The sequence below is a fragment of the Zophobas morio genome, unplaced genomic scaffold (genome assembly GCF_036711695.1).
Source record: "Zophobas morio isolate AGI-343-1 ecotype UQ-CSIRO unplaced genomic scaffold, CSIRO_AGI_Zmor_V1 ptg000030l, whole genome shotgun sequence".
Classification (NCBI taxonomy): domain Eukaryota; kingdom Metazoa; phylum Arthropoda; class Insecta; order Coleoptera; family Tenebrionidae; genus Zophobas; species Zophobas morio.
The window spans coordinates 5,584,326-5,609,133 of record NW_026972135.1 but is presented as its reverse complement, the minus strand read 5'-3'; the positions used below and the strand labels follow the sequence as shown (position 1 = coordinate 5,609,133).

Below are 24,808 nucleotides of genomic sequence, written 5' to 3'. Positions count from 1 at the left end.
CCAATCGGTGATTAATACGTAATTAACTGTTGTTTTCATTCAATTAAAAAACAAATGTAGGTAAGTGTTGCTCAATCTAATATATGTATAACATATGTTTGCTTAAACTGTTATTAATTTTAACATTAATCGTTTATTAACTGCGATATTATATTTTTCTATTGTTTATTTTCTAAATAAATATTTTGTGAATTTTTGTTGTACTTTTTGTTTTTAATTCGTTATAAATTCTAAAGATCTCCCACACTGAATTTCATAGTGGCACCAACACTGATAAGCGAATAACAGGGGTGCCCTATATGATATGTCCGTGGCGTTTATCCTCAACAAGGGTACGATCATAATATGTTGGTACTTAGGGGTTAATTATAATTCTTTAAATACTCGTATTATTAATGTAATCCAGATTTTAATTAAGCTTTTGAATCACAAAATTGATTGTACCCAACTGTTAGACCAAATTTCACTATTCCACGGTTAAACTCTCGTAGATTTTTAACTTTTTATTGTCACAAGCCGAAATCCAATGTTTTAAAAAGATCTCCTATTTTCGTTATGTGTAATATGTTCAATTTATATGTCAAAAATTGTGATAATAATTTCCACTCCATGAAACAGTTTTATGACGCTATTGTAAACTCATTAGGAATATACTCAATTAACAACACCAATAAAAAGTGCAGTGTATTCTAATGTTTAATAACAAACAACAATCTATTTCAGTACGTGTACAGATTAACTCATTATTTACATATTTGCAATATAGGTACAGATGGATTACACTCTTTAGGTACCTACATACGTATATCAAAGTCTTTGGTTGGAGTAATCAACGTTACATTATTAGTAATCCTCTTATAAACTGCAATATATGTACATATTTCAACTACAAAGTAAAAATATCGCTCACATGTCATGATACTTTTTTTTTCATAAACTGACAAAACTATGATTAAATAAGAAAATACGACAAGGTTGCAGTCCGTCTTCGGTATTTTTGCTTCAATTCCGATTTTTACATTTTCCATCACAACTAGTCCCCAAAAGGAAACCTTCTTCAATTACGTGTTTTCGTTTTATTAAGTGTTTTTTCACTTGTGTACCAATTGTCAAGAAAAAACATAGTTTCGTAGTTGCTATACTCGGAGCATCTTCAGTATTTGGTCACAGTAAATTTCCCGCTTACCCTCTGAATCAAACTTTGACAGTTTGTCAGAAGAGTATGTTTTTGGGAAATCGTTGTGACATGCTTAAAACACTATGAAGAAATTTTAACCACAAACCACTTCGACGCTCGAAGAGAACCACGGCTTGGCACAAAATGTTCATTTTAATAATGCAAGACGAGTGGATATATAGAGAAAAATATTCGACGATGGAAAACAACCTTGACGTCATTTCTTGCTAATCTTGAATATAAGTAGTTAAAAGGTATCGTGGCACTTTACATTTCAAAATTTTTAAATATTTTGTACTCGAAGCGCCGAACGGATGCAAATATATAAACGCCTCTTGAATGCATGAACAACGGATCTAGCGTTGCCATTTGTTAGATGAAACGTATCCTGAAATGTTAATAGCATCACGTGGGCTTTAGCACGGGTAGTTCATGCTTGGATCTTTAACATGAATGCTGCATCCGTTGAGCGATTCTGACAAAAAAGACACACACACACGAAATAAATTACACATTGGAGCAACCATTTACAACACTAAGGTATTTGTAAATAATAAAATTATTGTGGAACTACATATTAGAACTAGAATTAATTGTGCGATGGAAAACTATCTCAATCAAAGTGAATGCGTTATTAATTTGTTAAATGATGTTACCTGTGAACTGTTTGGCCATATAAATATTATGACTCTAGTTAGATGATTTTCTATCACACCATACTGTTTTCTACGCAGTGATTTCGGAATGTATGAACAAATTGTAGCTTCTACGATGACAAGATGATCAGATGAAGTTCCGGCTGAGGGTGCAGGAATTTCGTCTAAATTCTCTGGTTTGGAATTCATTTAGCCTAAGTTTTGCTGCAATTTTAAATATTTTGTGATACTGTGAATTTTAAAGTTGTAAAAGTTACCTTAAAACGCTCTGCTGTTGATATTGTCCAGGTCAGTTAGTGGTATTAAACCCATTTGTTAAAACTTGATTCCGCCTAAGATATATTTTGTGAAGATACGAAATTACAACACCAGTTGCTGTTTTTAAATTCGTTGTTCTGGTGGGTAGGAAAAGTCTATAATACAAAATATGATGAATAAAGATAAGTACTTTGATAGAGAAATTTACCTCTTTTAAATTAGTTGATATTAAATGTTATTTTATAAGTTTTCTAGAATCTAATCTGAAGTGAAAGTATTTTTCAAATAATGATAACAGAAGTTTTGGTTCCAACTTTTTTAAAAATTATGGAAACACCTGCACTGAAATGTTAAGTCAAATTTATAAAGTTAATTTCAAAATATTTTTGCTTACCTTAGTTTATGTGTTTTGTTTGCATTTTTCAAAATGGATAGTAGGACGTACGGTAGTTTTTGCTGCAGTTCTCTTCGTATTGTTGTGAAGGCCTCACGAAAAACATTTGTACTGAAATTTCATAGTTACATAACGCCAAATATATTTAGATGATGACTCACCTAAAGTAAAAGTTGGAGCTTAGCTGAGTTCGGTCGAAAATATAGTTGAAAATTTTTCATCAAAAAATTGACTGATTGAGTTTGTATTTAGGTATGTGGCTATCAATTAATTAAATATTTGGAACACAATCAAAATAATTTATCGAAAGTTCAAATTTTGTGTGAATAGAATAAAATAAATTTCATGAAAGTTAAAAAATGCGAAAATGGCACTTCAGAAGAAACTATAAAGAAAATATTTATAAAAGAAGTCGTGCTGGTGAATTAGTTTATTCAATGGAAAGATGTAGCCATAAAAAAGTGCCTTATTTAGCTTGTAGCTATATTTTTCATACATGTGAAAATTTTCTGAATCTCAAAAATAAGTTTAAATATAAGAATAGATAGATAAATAAATTAATAAACACAATACAAAATAAATCTTCACAATATCTGAAGACAGATGAAGGATATAGGTATGTATACAAAAATGTTCATCATAAAATACTATTTTTGTTTTGATTTTCGTCTTTCGTCAATTGTGTTCCACTAATTGTCAAATCTATTTCCTACTTTTATTAAATAGTGCGCTATTTTTCTCAAATTATTTTACTTTGTGTCAACACAATTTCGTTGGGTTGATGAACACTGTGTTTAACTCTTATGGAAATTAAAATTATATTGTTAGAGGAAAATCATCAACTAGAAATAAGCTTATCTACCATAAAGAGAGCTATTAAGTACTTTAACTAATCATTTTTTTTTTACTAATGAATTTGGAACATAGGTACAATCTAGGAGGTCGTACGGAAGATCACCAAGCAACTGTAGCGCAAACAAAGTTAAAGCTCAGCTGAGAGGTCGTAATTACTCGATTGAGAATTTTTAAAAACCCTATTGAATCACTTTACAAGAAGATAATGTTAGGGGCGCACGGACATAATTTAATGAACAATGTAAGTACGACTTCACAGAACTGAAGAAATTCAACAATTGTTACGAACCCATGGAGATTTTCCTGTATTTCTACCTCCATATAGGCTTTTCTTAACCCAGTTGCACAAGACTTGGTCGAAGAATAGAAGTGACGTACGCAACCATATTTGAAATCTACAGATCAAACCCAATTGGGGCACTATTTAATCAGTGGAAAGTGATTATTAAAAGAAATCAGCCTAGAACGAAGACGAGTTATATATCCAATATCCAAGTCCATAATGCTTCTGAGGTAATAATTTGTGGGGACTGCCTCAACAGAAATGAAATTTTGAATTAAAATAATTTGTTATAGGTACTTCATGATTATAGACAGACACATTTATAAAAATATATTACTTATGCTTGAGCCCTTGTAGCTAAAATATAAAATTTTGACACAGGGAATTTCTTTTGGCATATGATATCAAAATTGCAAATACGGGAAAAAAATGTGTCAAATGGTGAAACATATTCGACGAATAATGAAAACCAAAAGAAAAACACTGTATTACGAAAAAATAAGGTAGGAATAAATTTTAACCTTCACCAAATTAGGTAAAATTGGTCCAAGGTGTCAAAACAGAACATTCCTCGCTCCTGAAGCACAGTCCAACAAATTTAGTTTTTTATTGAATTCTGTTTCCTTTACCATAAATCCTACACTTAAAGTAATAATATCTCTCAAGTGTTAAGGTAACATTGTTTTTTTATAATAAATTTTTTTAGCAAAATACTTATAATAACAGTACTGCATTCTGAAATTTTCCGAATTATAAGGTGAACCGTCCGTGATTTGATCAACAAAATAATAAAAAAAACATGTGGCGGCGGATGGTAATAGAATATTGAAAGTCTGTCCCGGCGAGGAAGAGTTTTGGATCGCCGTTGAACCAATCATTCGACAGATTTTTGGTGCCTATTCGAGTTAAACCATCATTATTCAGTTTAATAAATTTTGTCGTGACCGAACGAGGAAGCTGCTTAAAGCAATGTGTGACGAAAAATTTTACCAACGCGACTGATTTCGGCAGGGCCGCCGTAAGCGGGGGTGCAAGGCGTGCACCGCACGCGGGCGCTGCCAAAGGGGGGCGGCAAATTGGCACGCAAAGCAGCACTTTTCAAAATTCCCAAAATAATATAAAAAAATGTACAACTCGAAAAAAGGGTTTATTGAGACTTTAGGAGAAAGCAAAGAAAGAAATATTGTTTAGGTCATCCAGTCATCGATAAATCAATAAACATCTGTTTTTTATAGTGCATGGTGAACAAACTTGTAGATCGCTAAAGCATAAAGGAATAAGTTTCCAGAATTGCGGGTGTTGTTTGTTGGAACGTCAAGGGGGATGTTAGCAATAAATGAAATTATTTTAGTAATTCACAGAAAGGTGTTAAAGAACATTGCTCCAAAAATTAGTTGGTGTCCGAGCTGGCAAATGCAACATAGTAGTTATTTGGACTTGTAGTTTGGACGATAAATTTATTTTATTTATACGTACCTATCACATTTGCAAAATCTTTGATGATTTGCTGGAAATATCCGAAGATACTTCTTCATGGCAGTTATTTGTTCAACGCTAATTTGATTTGATAAGTATTCTGAATCAAATCAACATCTTAACTAAAATGATGCAGAATCCTAACATCAACATCAAAGTATATATCAATGTATTTAAAGATGTAGTAGGTTACTTTACCAAATATCGTTCAGATGAAAGTTTTGCTAAAATTATAACTGAAACAGACAAACTTGCCTATGAAATTAATGTTGAACTATTTTTTCCGCCAATCCAAACCGTGCGTCCAAGAAGAAAACCGAAACATTTTGATCATGAGCAGAATTACGAAGTTGTAGATCCAAAAATTAATTTTAAAATATTTTTTTTTACCGAATTCTGAACCAAACTTTGTCTTCTTTAAATAATAGATTTGAGGAACTAAACACATATGATAATGTATTTGGGTTTTTCAATAATGTGTTTAAGTCCTTAGAAGACATGTTAAAAAACTGTAAAGATTTACATTTAAAACTGGCAGTTGATCCCTTGGTGAGGTCGACATTGCCATATTTAATAAGATTAAAGCTTTAAAACTGCACTCTTCAGCTATACCGTTAGAAAATTCACACCAAATTTTACGTATTGGTGTCAAAACAATTTAATCTCAACTTTTCCAATACATTAATAGCACTACGAGTAAGAACTTTGCTTACACCACCAGTTTCGGTTGCATCTGGCCAGCGATCCTTTTCAAAATTGAAAATAATAAAAAATTATCTCAGATCAACCAAGGCAGGCTAAGTAACTTATCTATTGTTGCAATTGAACATGAACTGTTAGACAATTTTGACAAAAAAATTGTTGCTGAATTTCCCAGTATGAAATCTAGAAACATTCATTTGGTTTAGTAAAAAAATATTTAATTACATTATTTGTATGCTTTAGGTTTTTTATTAGCAAAGTAGATATGTGTTCGATAAAGGTATTTGTTTATTCATTTTATACGAAATAAATTTTAATTTTAACGTTTTAAAGACTGGCCCTTAATTTTCCACTGATTTTAATACAATTTTTACTTAAAAAAATCTTACCTATATTGAAGAGGGGCGCTAAATTCAAACTTGCACTTGGGGCGCCAAAAGTTCTAGCGGCGGCCCTGGATTTCGGCTCCGTTTTTCAGCAGGCATTCGACAACTTTTTCGTGACCTTTCCAGGAAGCTGCGTAAAGCGGTGTTTCACCATATCTATCAGAGCGATTGATTTCGGCTCCGCATTTCACCAGGCATTCGACAATTTTTTCGTGACCTTGAGAGGAAGCTGCGTGAAGCGGTGTCTGACCATATTCATTAGGGCTATTGATTTCGGCTCCACGTTTCACCAGGCATTCGACAATTTTTTCGTGACCTTGAGAGGAAGCTGCGTGAAGCGGTGTCTGACCATATTTATTAGCGTGATTGATTTCGGCTCCCCATTTCACCAGGCATTCAACAATTTTTTCGTGACCTTTCCAGGAAGCTGCACAAAGCGGTGTAGAACCATCATTATCAACGCTATCGATTGCGGCTCCGCCTTTCACCAGGCATTCGACAATTTTTTCGTGACCTTTCCAGGAAGCTGCGTAAAGCGGTGTGGAACCATCATCATCAGCGCTATTGATTTCGGCTCCGCATTTCACCAGGAATTCGACAATTTTTTCGTGCCCTTGAGAGGAAGTTGCGTAAAGCGGTGTCTTACCATATTCATCAGCGCTATTGATTTCGACTCCGCATTTCACCAGGAATTCGACAATTTGTTCGTGACCTTTCCAGGAAGCTGCGTAAAGCGGTGTCCGACCATATTTATCAGCGTGATTGGTTTCGGCTCCGCAGTTCACCAGGCATTCGACAATTTGTTCGTGCCCTTGACAGGAAGCTGCGTAAAGCGGTGTGGAACCATCATTACAAGCGCGATTAATTTTGGCTTCGCATTTTACCAGGCATTCGACAATTTCTCTGTGACCTTGAGAGGAAGCTGCATTAAGCGGTGTCGAACCATAAAAATCAGCGTGATTTATTTCGGCTCCGCATTTCGCCAGGCATTCCACAATTTTTTTGTGACCTTGAGCGGAAGCTGCGTGAAGCGGTGTTCGACCATATTTATCAGCGTGATTGAGTTCGGCTCCGCATTTTACCAGGCGTTTGATAATTTTTTCGTGGCCTTCCCAGGAAGCTGCGTAAAGCGGTGTCCGACCATATTTATCAGCGTGATTGGTTTCGGCTTTGTGTTCGATCAGGCATTCGACAATTTTTCCGTAACCTTTCGAGGAAGCTGCGTAAAGCGGTGTCTCGCCACCTTCATTAGTGCGATTAATTTCGGCTCCGCATTTGACTAAATACTCTACAATTGTTAGGTGCCGCTCTCGAGAAGCTATTATAAGAGGCGTACTACGATCGAATTTAATACTAAAATTTACTGCTTTTTTACTCCAACGTGAAAATATTTTTTTGTTAACAAACATTTTAAATACTTCTGCGTATCCGTGCAAAGCGGCGAAAAATAAAATATTAATTTTGTCTGTTGGACTATACGAATCTTTCAGTTGTAGTTTGCCTGATTCTAATAATTCCAGTTCCGCTCCCAAACTTTCACTTTCTTGTGCCCATGCTAAGGGTGTGATTTTATGTAAAACATCTTTTTCTAATATTTCGCAATTTTCTAACAAAAACAATAACGCTTTAAAATATTTTTTCGTTTCTAATGAACTACTCATAATCTTCCTATTTGCTTCAATAATATAACCCTTAGATTCGATTTTCACATTTAAACGCCCATGTCTTCGTCCCCAAGAACAAATGAGATGTAAGGCACTTCTTCCACATTCATCTTTACCTTTTAATATTTGATCCTGAAAGTTCTCTACTTTATCAAAATTTCTGTATAAAATCGCGATGTGGACCGGTGAATTTTTGCTAGTTAACATGTCGAAGAAAAAACGTACATTATTATACTTTTGATCAAAAAAAATGTCCTTCCGTACCATTCCAAAATTTTTAGAAAAATATAAGGCTACGAAATATTCGGCAAAGGAAGCATGTGCAAATTGCGGAATGCCGTTTTGTACTCCAGTCACGATACCAACAGTTGCGAAATCTTCAGAAACAGAATCTATATCTAGCGAATAATCTATCTTTAATTGTTTCAAAACATCTTCAGGAAATATTGCTTTTAACGCCAATTTTTCATACTGTTTTAATTTCTTTTCAATTTTTTTCCTTACCTCTTCTTCCCAAAAAGGATCGGTTACGTTCACTTTATGTCCGTAGAAAAACATAAATTTGCTTTCAATAAAGTAATGATACAAGTCAGTCAGGAGAAATTCATTGTTTAATGGCTCTAAATATTTTTCCTTATTTTTAAGTAATACGTCTGTAAGCAAAAAAATTTGTAGAGGGATTCCCAATATATCTGTATGTTTTATAAATGCAAACGTGGATTTCATTTTGTCGATGATTGGGTTCAACTCTACAGACGCAATAAAACTAGGAAGACGTTTCTTAATGTAATCATCTTGCTCGATTTTGCTGAGCTTATTTATACTCACTGACAGAGTATTAAATTTTTCTTCAAGAGGATATCTCAAATGTTGCCTTACAGTAACCCACTGAATGAAACCTTTTTGCGATAACATAACAATGAGATCTAAAGTCATATTTAAATAGCGAGCAAATATTTCATCAAGACCGTCCCATGCAAAAACCACAGTGCGCTTCTTTAAACACAGTGTGAAATATTCTCGATCCAGCCTAGATAAGTGTTGATATTTTTCATTTAAAATGAATGTTTGGAGTAGTTTTTTTAAATCTGCTGATATTTCAAACTTTGCTGAATTTTTAAAGAAAGACATAATATCTTGAGCACTCAGAATCACGGTCCAATATCTCGCACAACAATTGTTTTTTAGACTCTTCATTAACTCGGTTTTGCCCATTCCTGGGTCAGCCGTTATTAGATGTATGTTTTTGCTGAATTCGGATGACCAAATTTCCTTTTCGTTTTTGGAACGATTCGGCAATTTATAATTTTGCAATTCATCAACAGAGCCTTTGCTTCGAATCCATTCTAAATTTTGATCGTTGAGAAATTTAAAATAGTGCACAGTTTTGGATTCTGGTGTTTTGGAACATATTATTTGAAAATCAGAATCACTGCAATTTTTTTCACACTTTATAAAAATTGGTTTATCAAAAATTTTGGGGTCTGTATTACTTAAAAAACCCCCGATGTCTGTTAAAGTATGTTTTTTAGATATTTTCAGTTGCTGAGAATTACCTTCGCAATTTAAAATGATAACAGTATTTCGATCAACGTCTTCTAAATATTTAATGTCTATAATGTTGGCTGACAAAGATCTATCGATATAAACATTCGGAAAAAATTCCTTTTGTCCACCTATTTGGCATGGACCATTTGACATTTCCAAAAGCTTGTTCACATTAACATGGTTTATAATTTCATCATTTTTTTCTAAAACAGTCAGCAAATTACGTGGTTCTTTCCCTTGTAAAGAAATTGTGAATTTTCCCAATACTTTTTCATACAATTCGTCTTTTGATTTTAAGTTGGACAAGTTTTGAAACACGGAGCGTTCTTTCATCCATTCTTCATATTTTCCCTCACCTAGTATGACGAATTTTGCATCGGAACAGAGTTTAATAGCTTTTTCCATATTTTCGTGTTCCTTTACAATAAGTGGACATTTCTCCATCAGCCATAGTAATTGTGTCAACAAATTTGAATCCACATTTTCGACACCACTTATGCGATTTGTAGAAAGAGAATAAACGGATCGAATCTTGTTGAGTTCTTTCTGGTCAACATTTTTGCTCAAGTCGCCCCACAGATTTTTAATTGCGTTGCTGCCTTCTTTTTCCAACAACGTAATGTCAAATAAACAAATAGCCTCTCGAAGTATTTTCATTTCGTCTGTGACTGAACCAAAAACAAATGGTTCAATATGAGAAGAAAGCAAACGAAGTGCAATTGCACGTTGCATCATTCTTTTGCTTAATTTTTCTTTTTCTCCGTCTTTCAAACTCCATTCCGATATCACGTCGATGTATTTCTTGAAAGTTTCTTCGTTAGAGCAAAACGTCTCAATAAATCTATCCATTGTCGTTTTTGTAAGCGCTTCTAAACGTTCTTGGTTTGTGTAAAGACGAAAGCACTCGAAGAATGTTTGGTACTGCTGAATTTTTTCAGAATTTTGTTTAGTCCATTCGTTCTCTACGATTTGAAATGTATGATAATAATCTGTATTTTCAGAAATTCTTAAAACGTCGAAATCGTCTTCTGAAACTGTCTTTTTAATCGCCTTCAGGTAAAACTCTTCTCCTTCTAGTTTAAATTTTGTTTCTTCTGAAGTTTCAAATGTATTTGTGGTGAATAATATAAATTCTTGTACTTTGCCTTGAACCCCTTGAGCAGATTTGAAATTTTTGGTTAAACTAAAGTCTCCCGTTTCGCTTTCTAGCTCGTCTGTACGTATTTGTCTTTTTTTGTTACTGTGTTTTAATTGAAGTGTTTTCGTTTTTATATCCCTATCTGTATTAATTTCAATAACCACGTCATCACAATGACCGAAATTTTTATCGTTCGAAGAAATGCGAAAGTCTTTTATTTTACTGTCGCTTACCATTTGTAGTGCGGCGTTAGCGACGATCAAATGTACGTATTTCTGACTCTTGTCTATTGTTCCTTGTCGTTTTTCGAAAGTCTGAAACAGAATCAAGAAAGTTTATAAATCGAGAAAAGCTATAATTCTATTTAAAATATAGACCTACGAAATAGTTAATACTCGTATTCCTTGTAATTGTTCATTATTTAATTATTTTTCTAATGTAGTATGTTAGCTTGTATGTGCAAGTGAATATTAATGATTAACAAACAATATTCAGAAAGATTTAACAAAATGATGACACAGCCCCAGAATTGCAGCAGGTGGCGCATGCAACTACAAAAGACTTCTTAGCATGGAAGTCACCTGTCTTTTATGAAAACCAATATAAAACTTCTATGAAATGCTGTCAAGAACATGAGGTTATAGTATTTAACGTTATTAGGCCGATATTAAGCGTATAACAGTTGAGGATAATTGTTTGATAGCCGAGGCGAAGCCGAGGCGTATAAATATTATCCGAGACTGTTATACGGTTTATCGGCCGTATTTCGTTCACTATTTTTCGTCATACCTAAAACTGGTTAATTAAAAAAATACTCAAAAAATACAAATTCAAGAAACTAATCAGGTAGTCTTAACTTTTTATCCATAGTAACGGTATGTTTATAAATCAAAAATAAAATTTTGACATGTTGCGTAAAAATGTAGCTGTTTGTAAAATTCCCGAAGATATTCGCGATGAAGCGGCCTCTGCAAATTTGGATTTATTGCCTCTGAAGACAAGTCTCAGGTATGAAAAGGAATATCAGAATTTTACAATATGGCGTAAAAAGAGAGGCGTTGAGGGGATTAGTGACGATATTTTGCTCTGCTACGCGTCACAATTGAGCAAAAATTTTTCGCCAAACAGCTTATGGACAAAACTTTCCATGTTAAAGACATGCTTGAAATTACATGAAAGTATCGACATTTCTGGGCTAGTATTTGTCATTTTTAGTTACGTCTTATTACTCAAAAGTTACGTTTGTTACAGATATGGAAAACTTATGTTCCTGAAACACAAATCTGAATTTTATAACCCAAAAAGGGCAAAAATCCTAACAAATGAGCAAATCATCAGATTTCTTCTGGAAGCACCATATGACTACTTTTTGCTAGAGAAGGTTATTTTAGTGTTCTAGTAATTTGAATTTGTAATTTATTGAAAAACGTGATGGAATAAATCTGATTAAAAATAATTATATTGTTAAATAAATAACGTTCACGGCTGTTATTATAACGTCCGTGGCTGTTATCGATGACATAACTTCCATGGAGACACAACGGATATGATCAAATAACAAAGAGGTATAACGAAAAAAAATTAACAGCACTTCAACAGGTTAGAATTGGTAATAATGCTGGTTATTAACCTACGACTTTCGAAGCTGCGTTATCAAGCACAAGAAATCAGAATTTGTTCCTTGCGTCCTATTCGACAGCAGGAATTAATATAAACAACTGCACTTATTGCACAGTTAACATTAGTTTTGAAGAGTACCTTTAAATTTAGTTTTATGATTAAAATAAATAATTAAAAAAAGTAACATACATATCCCAGCTGCCATCGCCTTAGCCAATCAACAAATTTGTTACGCTTGGTCATGTCAAAATTGACAATTGTAAACTGAAATATATACTATCATTTTTTGCCAATAATTCAGAATTGCCAACGCAAAAATTTGCTTCAAACATTAACTATCGATATCGAGTAAATTCAAATACATATTATCGATTCATCAAAACGTCCAAATGCATTGTTTGTTTCATTTTGCTTCATAAAATAAAAGCAGAAACATATCGATGTTTGATTCTCCTTTGACCAAATTCAAATTCAAAATGTCGTTATTTTATAACAGTAGATTTTAGTTCATTATTTAATGTTTTCATATTAGTAACCGCTAAGCCATAAATATTTTGTTTTGAATTTACTTATTAGGGAACACTCTGTTAGAATATGTATTATTTAGGTAATTTATTTTAATCATTCAAAATGTAAATTGGAGATTGCATTACAAATAAATTAAATTAAATTAAAATAGTTGGTACGTTCAAATTGTAATATGTCGCATAAATTTAAAAACCAAAGTACTTAAATATCATACGTTTTGGTAAACAAACACCTCTTTCGAATAAGTTTCATTTAATTTTCCATCATTTCCTTTACAAATCCGCTTCTTCTGATGTGCATTTTCATTGGTACTTTCTTTAATGTGTTAATTATTCCCAAATGTAAAAGCTTGTTTGTTTGAAGTACCTATCTCTTGTTTGTATTGGATCTGTCGGTTAACAATATTTCCATGGCCAGCTCTAATCTATAAGCTTTTTGATCACCCGTTATATGTAATTAACGAATTATTTCAATCTACTCTTAAATACACATATTAAACAATTTCTTCTTAAGAGAGTGTAAATTAAAATAAATCAATTGTTAATCACAGAGCACTTTGGGTCTATAAAGACAGCAGATGTCTAATACTTGGTCGGAATAGTTGTTTATATATCAAGGGAGCAAAGTGAAACATTTACTCCCGCGGATTCAGGTTGAGGCTCGACGCGTAGCGGAGGGCCTTAAGAATCTGAGGGAGCAATTGGCACTTTGCTCAAGTGATATATATAATTTTTTCTTTGAACGAACGTTTAATAGTTATTTAAACATTAATGGAGGTAGGTAATATTTACCAGACGAGAACGTGATTGCGCCCGAGGGGGTACCCCGAGGGCAAGCAATGCAGTTCGAGGCTGGTTAATATTCTACCTCCCGAATTGTTTATAACATTTTTCCTACTCCCCAGACGATACAATTTTCAGGAAGAAAAGTAATTAATTAATTTATTGTGATAGTACAAATACAACTAAAACGTTATTAGTCAGCCTCAGCATACATCTGAAACGTTACTAGGCAGCACCTACATGCAGTTATTTATAAACACAAATAAAAGGAAATTAGTCAATTTTAATTAAATTGCTGGATAAAGAAGGTGATAATAGCATTGAATTATCAAAAAATGTACTAAATAAATATCCCAATTTTGTTAACAATGTTAGTAATTGTACAAACTGTAACATTACCATAAATATAAATTAACAGAGCACGTGTCCTGATGCACTTTTTTTCCTAAGGGACGTAAGTAAATCATTATTACGTCCCGTCGTCATTAACAACCGTAATCATTTCGTAAAACGAACTTACGTCCATGAAAACCATGTATTAATGGTATGATTACGATAAGGGGAGTAGGAAAAATCAATTTTATAAAAGTTTAAATGAAAAAACTATTACCGCAATAAACTAAGTCATCTACATAGTTTCTATGACAATTTTCAAACAAATAAAAAATTAATCGCGTTTGAACAAATCGTCTCGTGAATTGTAGTTTTGTGTTCCTTAAAACGCATTAATTTAGGAAAAAATGGAGGATTTGGATGAAAGTAGTGCTTCAGATAATAATTGTACCCGTCCAGACGTTTTAGAAGTAGCAAGTTTATAAATTTATGAACGTTATTTTTGACAAAAATGTACTTTAGCTTCCGGCGGGAGTCAAAATAGTTTACCTCCCGCCAGGAGGTAAAGTGACACTTTGTGCCCTTAAATGAAGGAAGAAAATCACATTTTCTATATAGTGAGTAGAAAAAATACCTTATTTCGCATAATTTGAAAGAAAAAAAAGACTTTTTCTGTTTTTTACTCTAAAGTTTTATAGATTTGGTACACTTCTACAGGTGTAAACACCATTAGACGTGTTTATCTGGAACTCTGCAGTCAAATTAGGTTTTAATTTTTTGAAAGTTGTAATAAACATGTGTTATTTGCTGACCCAAAGTTATAATACATACATTCTCTTCAGAGTGCGAATTATTCCTCTTTCCTTGTTTTCTTAGTCTTCTATGATCTTTTATCTGTTTTAAATTTTCTTCTAATTTTCTAATTTCTTCTTCTTCGGAACTGAGATCCATGGTGCCGTTGAGTGTGTTTGCTGAAAAAAAAAATCAAAATTATAACTACCAATTAAAAATACACATAAAACTAAAGGCTGGAAACTCTATTATGTTAACGCATTATTTTTCCAGAGAGAGAAAGAATGTTGTTTGAACAAAAATTCGCTACTATAACAGTTAAAATTCGTAAGCTGAGAACGATAGTGTGATTTCAAAAAAAAAACTTTCATGACTATCTACTATCAAATTTAAAATTTCAAATTTAAAATATGCCAGTAATTACTACCAAACATTTAATGTAATTTTGAAAAGCACGAGTACATGCCGATATAGTTAAAATTGAAAACAAAATTTGATTTCTACCTTGCATTTATTTTCCACTAACAAAGCTGATGACAGGATTGTAGCCACTACTGTCAATCTCCGAGAGCACATATACTTAAACACTGTTGCAAAATTTAGCTTTTGTCTTTGAAAAGTGGCATTTCTGTTATATGTCTAACTATAGTACACAGAATATTCACAAAAAAATGGTCCAAAGTTAGACAGGCCTTCAAATACAGCTTCTTCGAAAAATTATACAATTTAATTTTGCGAATTATTATTATTAAGACCCACCACTGACCCGGAAATGACCGGCATTGAGGCAAGACTTCTATCATTACGGGTACTAAGACCAAGTAATGATATGCATTGATTAGACTAACAGAACAACTTTCGAGATTCTAGAATTACAGCATACAAATTAGTCTGCTATTATTCTCTAATCTCACCCCATCCCCGAAAGTCTAGCGTAACTACCGACCATTTATCCGCGCATCACTTGGAAAGTGACCTACACTACTCTGACCTACCGGTGCTAATCTAATCTGACTGACATGATCAGACTGTTGAAGAAACTTACGAACAATATGACATGTTCCTAACAAAACAACTTTTTGAATTTTGACAATTATTGAATCATTCAAATGCAAAGACTTTAAATTCTCAACTAAGCTATTTGGAACTACACCTACATTTGAGATACCTAGAGGTAGAATTGAAATTTTTTTAAGATTCAACATGGATTTAATTTCTATCGATAATTGTAGATATTTTGAAATCTTGGTGTGGTATGTTTGAATAATGTTGTTTGTGTTAGGAGTAGCAATGTCAATGAGAATGGCTTCGTTCGTGTGTTTTTTGATAAGTATGATGTCTGGTCTGTTAGCTGTAATGTTTAAGTCTGTAAGTATTGTGCGATCCCAGTATAATTTGTATTTGTTATTTTCAAGGAACGGAGATGGAATGTAAGTGTAATAGGGTGTCGTATCTTCGATTAAGTTCATAAGGGTTGCTAGTTCTTTGTGAATGATTTTGGCGGCGTTGCCGTGTCTAGCTTTGTAGTCAGTTTGTGCCAGGATGCTGCAGGAAGAGATTATGTGCTGGATCGTTTCAGGTTTTGCTTTGCAGAGGCGACAGCAGTCGTTTTTTATGTTCGGATCTTTGATGATGTATTTTCTATAATTCTTGGTATTGATTACTTGGTCTTGAATAGCAAACACAAATCCTTCTGTTTCGGCATACAAACTTGATTTTTTTAACCAAATCAATGACATCTTATTGACATGAGTTTCTTCTAAGTCTTTGTAGAATTTTCCATGTAGTTGTTTTTGTTTTAGCCCACTTATTATTTTATCTATTGTGTGAAGGGTGTGGATTTCTTCTGTGTTCGACAGATTTAAGGGTGTGTGGTTCAAATCTGCTCTTGTGATGGTGCGAAACATTTCATTTCTTTCCGCTCGTTTCAAGAAATACTTCTTCAAATCTGAGATCTGTCTCTGATATAAGTTTTCTAAGTTCTCGAAACCCCTTCCTCCATTCTATCTTGGTAATGAGAATCTTTCAATCGACGATTTTGGATGATGCCTTCTATACTGTGTGAAGATTTTCCTTGTTGCGATGTTTAAATTTTCAAGATCAGTTTTGGACCATTATTATTATTATTATTAATAATATTATTATTGTACATTGGCTAACAGGTTTTTTAACAAGCCAACTTAAAACATGTATTATATTGATTTCATCAGTTTGAGCACAATTGCATTTCTACTACTGCAAGTCCCAGTTAGGTGAGCTCAGATAATAATTATTATAAAATACAATAAGCACTATTATGTTTACTCTTAAAATGTAATGAAACCATGACTAATTTTCTATTAGGTACCAGTGTTGGTGTTTAACCTCTTTGTATTGTCATTTATGAAAACATCTTTTTAATTGATTCAGCTTGCAGTTAAAAATATTAACGTCTTTCTCAACGCTGCAGTAGCTTAGTATCATCTGATTTAGAGGCGAAAACATAAGCATATTAGTTCTAGCACGAAGTGGCTGAAAAATATGATGATACCGGCAGTTGATTCTAGGTGTATGTAGAGAAATTTGATTGAAAATATATTTACATTCAACTATATTTTGTATTATTTTAAATAAAATTACCGATGCTTGCATGGATCTTCTGATAAGAAGACTTTGTAAAGCGAAACGAGATAGTAGCAGGTCCTGTGGAAAGTTACGAATAGGATAAAAACCATCTACGAAGAATGCACAAAATTTCAAAAAGCGTCTTTGAATCTTTTCAAGATCTGAACAATATATCTTATAGCATGCAGACCAGATTGTAGATGCATATTCAATTTTACTGCGAACAAAGGCGATATAGAGTGTCATGATTGTGGAGGTGTCATTAAATGATTTGGAGTTACGAATAACGAGACCTAGACATTTATACGCATCATCTGAAATTTTTCTTATATGACATGAAAACGATAATTTAGCGTCAAATGTTACCCCAAGATCATTGACGACATTAGGTCTATTCAAGATAACATCATCTATGCTATAGTGATAATTTACTTTGTATTCACTTCTAGTAAATGACATAACATAACACTTAGTTTTATTAATATTCAAATGGTTTAGGGTACTCCAGTTTAATATATTTTGTAAGTCCTGCTGTAGCATTGAACAATCAGATGTGTTTTTTATTTCATGGTAAATCTTAAGGTCATCAGCATACAACAGATGTTTAGTATAAAGTGTTTCCGTGATGTCATTTATATATAAAACAAAGAGGAGAGGTCCAAGAACTGACCCTTGTGGTACACCAGATGATTGGGTAAATGTGTAAGAAGTAAAACCCCCATAATTCACATATGTAGACCTATTAGATAAATAAGAATTTAGTAAAAGAATAAAAGAGTCTGAGAATCCAAAACATTCAAGTTTATCAAGGAGCAATGTGTGATTAATACTATCAAACGCCCTGGAGAAATCCAGATATATAACGTCCACCTGATTACCTCTATCAAGGCATTCGGATATATATTGAGTTTTAGATAATAATAATAATAATAATAATATACTTTATTATGCTTAAATTTACAAAAATTAACACTCGTCCAATAAAAATATAATAAAATAATGAAATTAAATATACAACTATAGACATTTATGCACAGTACAATATTCAAAAAATTCATCAAAGCTATAAAAAGCATTTTCAGTTAAACACCTTTTAATTATCTTTTTATAGATTATAAAAGTACTCTCTTGTACATATAATGGTAGAGCATTATAAAACTTGATACAATAATAGAATGCGCTATTTCTAGTTTTGCTTAATCTAAGAAAATCCATCTGAATAGCATGTTTATTTCTCGTGGAATAGGCATGATCAAAAGTAGAATAATTAGACACATGTTTATACATATAGATTAAACACTCAAGAATGTAAATGCTAGGTAAGGTAAGTACTTTATATTTTACAAAATAAGGTCTGCAATCATCACGATAACGAAGTCCTCCCATAATTCTGATGCATTTACGATGAATAGCAAAAATTTTTATACAGTGACAAGAATGTCCCCAGACAAGAATCCCATACGAGATAACGCTATGTACAGCAGCATAGTAAGCCATTTTAAGCATTTTTGTAGAAACGATTTCATTAAGCCTACGTAAAAAGAATAGTTTATTAGACAATTTGTCTAATAGATACTGTACATCCAAGTCCCAGGTCAAATGATTATCTAATTTAAGTCCAAGAAATGAAATAGGGTCATGATGTAAATGCATATCGTATAATGAAAATGTCATATACTGAGTTTTATTGACATTAGGCGTAAGTTTGTTTGCGGCAAACCAGGTAAATACATCAGACTGCACGGCACACTTAACCAAATTTAATTCAACAGGATTTCTATTATTTATAATAACTGAAGTGTCATCAGCAAAGAGGATACATTTTCCACTGGTAATACAATTAGGAAGGTCATTAATGTATAATAAAAAAAGCAAAGGTCCAAGAATCGAACCCTGTGGAACACCCATATATATTTTCTTGACAACTGAATTCACGTTATTAAAGTGGACAAATTGAGTTCTTGTGCTTAAGTAAGATTCAATTAACATTATACTGTTCGTACTGACAGAATAATATTTAAGCTTCTGTAAAAGAATACTGTGGTCGACACAATCGAAAGCTTTAGATAAGTCAAAACTTAACATTAAAGAGTAACTTTTTTTCTCAAAGGCTCGAAGAACTTCATTACAAATTGTATTAACAGCTAAACACGTAGATCTATTACTACGAAAACCAAATTGAGAGCTATGCAGTAAATCGTTCCCTTCCAGATATGCACTAAGTTGTACTTTAAGAATGGTCTCAAATATTTTACTTAAAATGGGGACAAGCGGTATTGGTCTATAATTGGTAACAACATGTGGATCATTCTTTTTTAAAACAGAAATAACCTTAGCAATTTTTAATTGGTCAGGAAAAACAGAATCTCGAATACATTTGTTAATTATTCTTGTTAATGGAATAACAATTATATTAACTAAATTCTTGATTATAATGGTATTTATACCATACACATCTCTACTATTTGTGTTTTTCAAACTGTGTATCACCCTTCTAACCTCATTAAAAGTCACTTCTTTGAATTCAAAATTATTAATATTAGCTTGTAGTAGGTATTTATTGAAACTAGTCTGGACCTGTGGTATATTATTTATAAAATTTTTGGTAATATTTACAAAATAACTGTTGAACTCATCAGGTGTAATATTAATAGATTCATTTCTAAACGGTTTTTTGCTATTTTGCTTTATCACATCCCACATAGCTTTAACCTTGTTAGTAGATTTAGATACATACAGATCATTTGCAAACTTTTTAGCCTTCGAGAGTTCGGCCGTATATAATTTTTTATAAGACTTAAAAATTTTTTTGTCGATTAAATTATTAAGAGATAAATCATAGAGTATTCTTACCGTATTACGCATTTCTTTTAGTTTATAAGTAAACCAGTTATTATTTATTCCTACTTTTCTTGATCTTGAAAATTGTGTTTTTCGAACGATGGGAAAAGACTGGTCCATAGCTACTAACATCTTGTGTAGAAATAATTCAAAACACTCATCACCTTTAGAATTTACATCATCGAGAAAGTCCCAGTTTAAGTTTTCTACTAAGTTGTAGAGTGTAAAAAGTCATATTTCAGTTATTGGTCTTAACAAGTTAAAGTGATTATACTCAATCTGTGATGTTTCACTTACTGGTGGTATTAAACTCATACAAATACCCTTATGATCAGATAAATGTGGCTCATAAACTGTAGTTAAGTAACTAGGCTCCAAAAAATTTGTAAAAATGTTATCTAAACAAGCGTTATCTCTGGTATTTTGGTGAACTGTCTGGATTAAGCCAAAAGAACGAAATATATTAACTAAAATACGAGCATTATTTTGAGAAGTCTCAAATTGGACATTAAAGTCCCCAGAAACGATTATATATTTGTTATTTTTTATCAATTTATTTAATAAAGATTCAATATTACTTACGAATACATCAAAATTACCATCAGGAGATCTATAGACAGTTACAATTACAATATTAAATATCGTGATAGCAGCCATTTCACAATGTAAAGACACAGAGTAACTCTCAACACAAAATGGTTTGCAGCTTGCAATCGATTCATGTACATAAATTCCAACACCACCATGACATTTTGGGGGTCTACAATAATAAGAAATTAGATTATAATTATCAGTATTTATAGTAGAAATCTGATCTTTAGTAAGCCAATGTTCATTAAGACATAAAATTTCGATAGGTTGAGACACATTTAGAAAAGCATTTAACTGCAAAACCTTATTACTTAAGCATTGAACATTTATGTAAAATAGATTTACAACAGAAAATACCGTATCCTTAGCAACATGTACACCTAGATTCGAATCTGGCTTCTTTAAGTCATCAACTAAATTAACTATATTTGTCAGCGTGGGATATGTTACTTTGTTTCCACATTTCTTGCTTCCTTTTGAAAATTTTGGGAAGTCTTTTTAAAATTAAAGTTAAACCTACGTACAAGTATACCTTTAGGCCAAAATTGCTCATCCATTAATTTATCCTTATAGTCAAAATCAATTCCGACACAGAAAGAAAGATTTTTCCCTATAGCGTTTAATTTCGTCACCGAAATGTTCTGCACTCCGGTACACTTCTGGCTTATATAGTTCGAAAGTTTAACTTCCTCAACATCCTTTTTAACTCTCCCAACGTAAAACCAAGCCCTCTTCCCAGCAGCTGATAACTCCTCGTTATTCTTCGCCGTACCAGTGATGACTTGATTTGGTTTACGTCCTTGAGGTCTTGCTCTAAATGTTTTCTTATTGGTGACTAGAGTGAAGTCCTCATCTTGATTCAATCCTTTGGTTGACACTGAATTTTCAGGTAACTCATTCATAATGGTTGGAATTAGCTCGTTGAATTTTATCTTTGGCTCTGCGAAAGCAGTTGTTCTTGTACTTGAGAAAAGATCCTTGTTGTGTTCATCGGTTAGTATCGATCCTTCTAAGGAATTCAGATTACTAGTTGAGCCGGTATTTGGCAAATTCGAAGACCTAACCCTCGGCTTATCTCGTATCTCGTGATGATCGTACTCGTGCTTCGTTAATTCACTGTGTATATGTTGTTTGTACACATCGTTTTTATGGAGCCTTGGTACGTCCAGTGAAAAAGTGTTCGATGAAAAAGATTTATCTTGTGTGTTTTTCTTATCGCGTAAATTCAACTGTTTTACTTCGTTTAATAATTCTTGAATTTTTGAAGCTTGTTTATCGATAGTCATACCTTGACGAAGAATTTGATCCTGGCACATGAGGACACTATTTTTTAATGTCGTTAGCACATCAATTACGTTAGTAGTGATGACTTTACACTGGGCACAGAACCATTTAAAACTGTCATTTTCTAGCAGTTTTTGTTCGGTTTTCTTAAGACTGGTACAATCAGGATGATATACTTGGTTGCACAGTCCACTACATATAATTCTTTTAGTTTCATCAATAATATATTCTTTACAAGAGGAGCAGCACAATTTCGGTACGTCTTTACTCATCGTAGCGCATGCGCATATTAGATAAAAGGTTTGTGACTGTAGATCTTTTATAAATGAATCCATGCTGATGTTCTGATATAATTTTGTTAACATGGAACGCTATTAAGTCTGATATGATAAATTCAAATATTTTGGCAAAATTACACATTATAGAGATTGGTCTATAGTTCTCAACCAAACATTTGTCACCTTTTTTGAAAACGGGGCATATACGTGTCAATTTAAATATATCTGGATAGCTACATGTGTTTATTATTAAATTGAAAATCTTACACAATGGTTTGGCAAAAATATATGCACAATCCTTAATCATAAATGCAGGTATAAAGTCTGGTCCAGCTGTCATGGATGTTTTTAATCGCTTAATTGCCTTGAGTACATCATTTTCTTCTATTTTATTAATATTTAGACAAGAGTTATGTAGAACTTCATGTTGGAGATTATTGCAGTTAGTTGTATCCTTGGTTATATCATTATGATCTTTATACGTCGATGCAAAGAATGATGCAAATAAATCTGCAATGTTTTGAGGATCGGTGTGTTCTTCATTATTATAGGTGAAACAATGTGGTAGATCAGAAAATTTCCTTTTGGAGTTAACAAAAGCCCAGAATTTGTTTAGATTTGTTTTTATGCTTGCTTCCATAGACTCAACATACTCGTTATATGCTTTAGCAGCATCTCGTTTAATAGTTTTTCTAAGAGAACTCATATTATTATAATGGACAATATTTTTAGTACGTGTAGCAAATTTTGCTTTATCCAGTGGAATTGATTGTTTGGAAATTATAGGTGAATAAAACTGAACGAAACGATTGAAATGTGTATTGCAACTTCGTGGTACATCAACTGAACTTACATTACTAGTTTGTTTCAAGTGCGCACATGCGCAAGCTTATGTCGGTAATACAGTTAGCAAAAGGGTAGTTTTCTACAGGGTCATTATAAAATATTGTAGTCAACTCGCCTATGAAAAACAATTGAAATTTTTCTCGTGCCGCTAATCACCAAAATGATTTCAACTCTTTTGAAATGTCACGAACGTCGAAACAAATCTATCAAATGTGTCAAAAATTGAAATGCCAGGTTTGCGGTTTAATTTCCTTTTAAATAGACACGAAAGTACGCCAGGCCAGAGCATTAAGGGTTGCAGTGTTATCGAGCATTTGTGAACGCCACTGCAATACATTTCAGCTTCAAAAATTGTAAATTGTCAGAAAAACGTTTAAGGGGGAGCTGAAGTAAAATATTTTGTCGGTGCGGATTATTAGCACCGAAAATCTCTACTTGGATGGGCGACTGTACTAATTCCTTATCTGAATAAATTACCTGAGGACGGTCGTCCGTCCTCTGGTTGTTGCAGGTCGAGTATGATTATTTTCTATTTTGCAGGTAAATTTTACGATTATCTAAATAATCTTCACGTTTTTTTTTTTGTATTAAGAAAGGCATCATGTTGATCAATATTAACCAGAAGAATAACAGACAATGAAACTACCATTTTAGAGGTGACAGATTTAGTAAGTATATTAAATATTTTCAAAACGAGCAAATAATCTATACATAAATAGTATGCAATAGGAGTATAATTTATAGTAATAAAAAAATAAAAAAAGTATGTAAGAATGAAGGGAAGGCATACGTTCAAAATTGGACAGACAGGCTTATAGATAGACAGATACATAGATTATAAAAAATTTGCTCGAAGCTGATTTCGACCAAACTTTCCGAAAAACAGAGAATGATAATTTAAAAACATGTCAAATTTATAAAATTAATAATGACGAATTAACACAACAAAAAAATAACAATCAGTTTTATTAAACTTAAAATTAAAGTTGTTTTTTAACTTTTAGTGATTTTTTTTCTCTGTGTGCTTTTAAAATATAATCAGGATTTCGAATCGATAATATCCTACGTCTCCTAGGATCAACAAGTTCCGGAAGAACGCATCCGTAATAAACGTTTTGGAGTTTTAGAACCATTTTTTTACAAAATTCTTCGTCATATCGAACGTATGTAATTTTAACCCCTTTGAGTGTCCAAATGGCAAAAATACAAGATTTCCTTTTCGTTATGTGCAACTGGCCCTGCATTTGGTAATAATATACATGTTCCTATTTACTCTTTTTGTCCAGTTTATGGTAAAAGGAGGCATTCTGCTTGAAAAAACAAACATTACAGTAAAATTTTTTGCATTTAATTTTGATAGGTATGTATATTTAAATTTTTAAGTTCGATTTTCTAAATACATATTTTCAACATGTACAGTTGCGGCCTTCCAAAAGTACACGATAATTTTCTCTTTTGTAAATGTATATATGTTCAAATCATGGGCGTTCGAATAACAAAGTTTGTCAAATTTGACATTTTGTTTATTCAAAAATGCTACGTCACTGGTAATAGCCAGACTTACATTAATTTAAAAATTCAAAAAATTCCATGACAACGAAAAATCGTGCACTTTTGGGGGGTTGCAACTGTACATCGCTACATAAAAATTGTATGTTGATTGTCTTTGTTTTAAATTATATTGTCATTGACATGTTATTAAGTAGCAACTTATTTATTTATTTTTTTTTTCGAAGAGTGAAAATTTTTGAAAGTTTTTCTACAGCTATAGG

General features: G+C 32.6%; 1 protein-coding gene and 1 long non-coding RNA gene across 5 annotated transcripts in view; both read right to left on the bottom strand.

Moving 5' to 3' along the window:
* LOC135138742 (uncharacterized) overlaps nt 1-24,808 on the bottom strand; it is a 340,017-nt gene that overhangs the window by 27,250 nt on the left and 287,959 nt on the right. For 3 of the 4 annotated variants that reach the window (XM_064068734.1, XM_064068737.1, XM_064068736.1), the window contains one exon: nt 7,197-7,430. The exons of the other annotated variant lie outside the window; for it this stretch is intronic. In XM_064068734.1, coding sequence (XP_063924804.1) covers nt 7,197-7,430 — 234 coding nt within the window. The remainder of the gene's footprint in view (nt 1-7,196; nt 7,431-24,808) is intronic. 4 annotated transcript variants of the gene reach the window in all.
* LOC135138756 (uncharacterized) lies at nt 672-2,955 on the bottom strand. Its single transcript, XR_010282051.1, has 4 exons — nt 2,486-2,955; nt 2,300-2,433; nt 2,091-2,246; nt 672-2,037 (listed from the first exon to the last, which is right to left on the bottom strand). It is a non-coding gene; the product is annotated as an uncharacterized LOC135138756 (long non-coding RNA).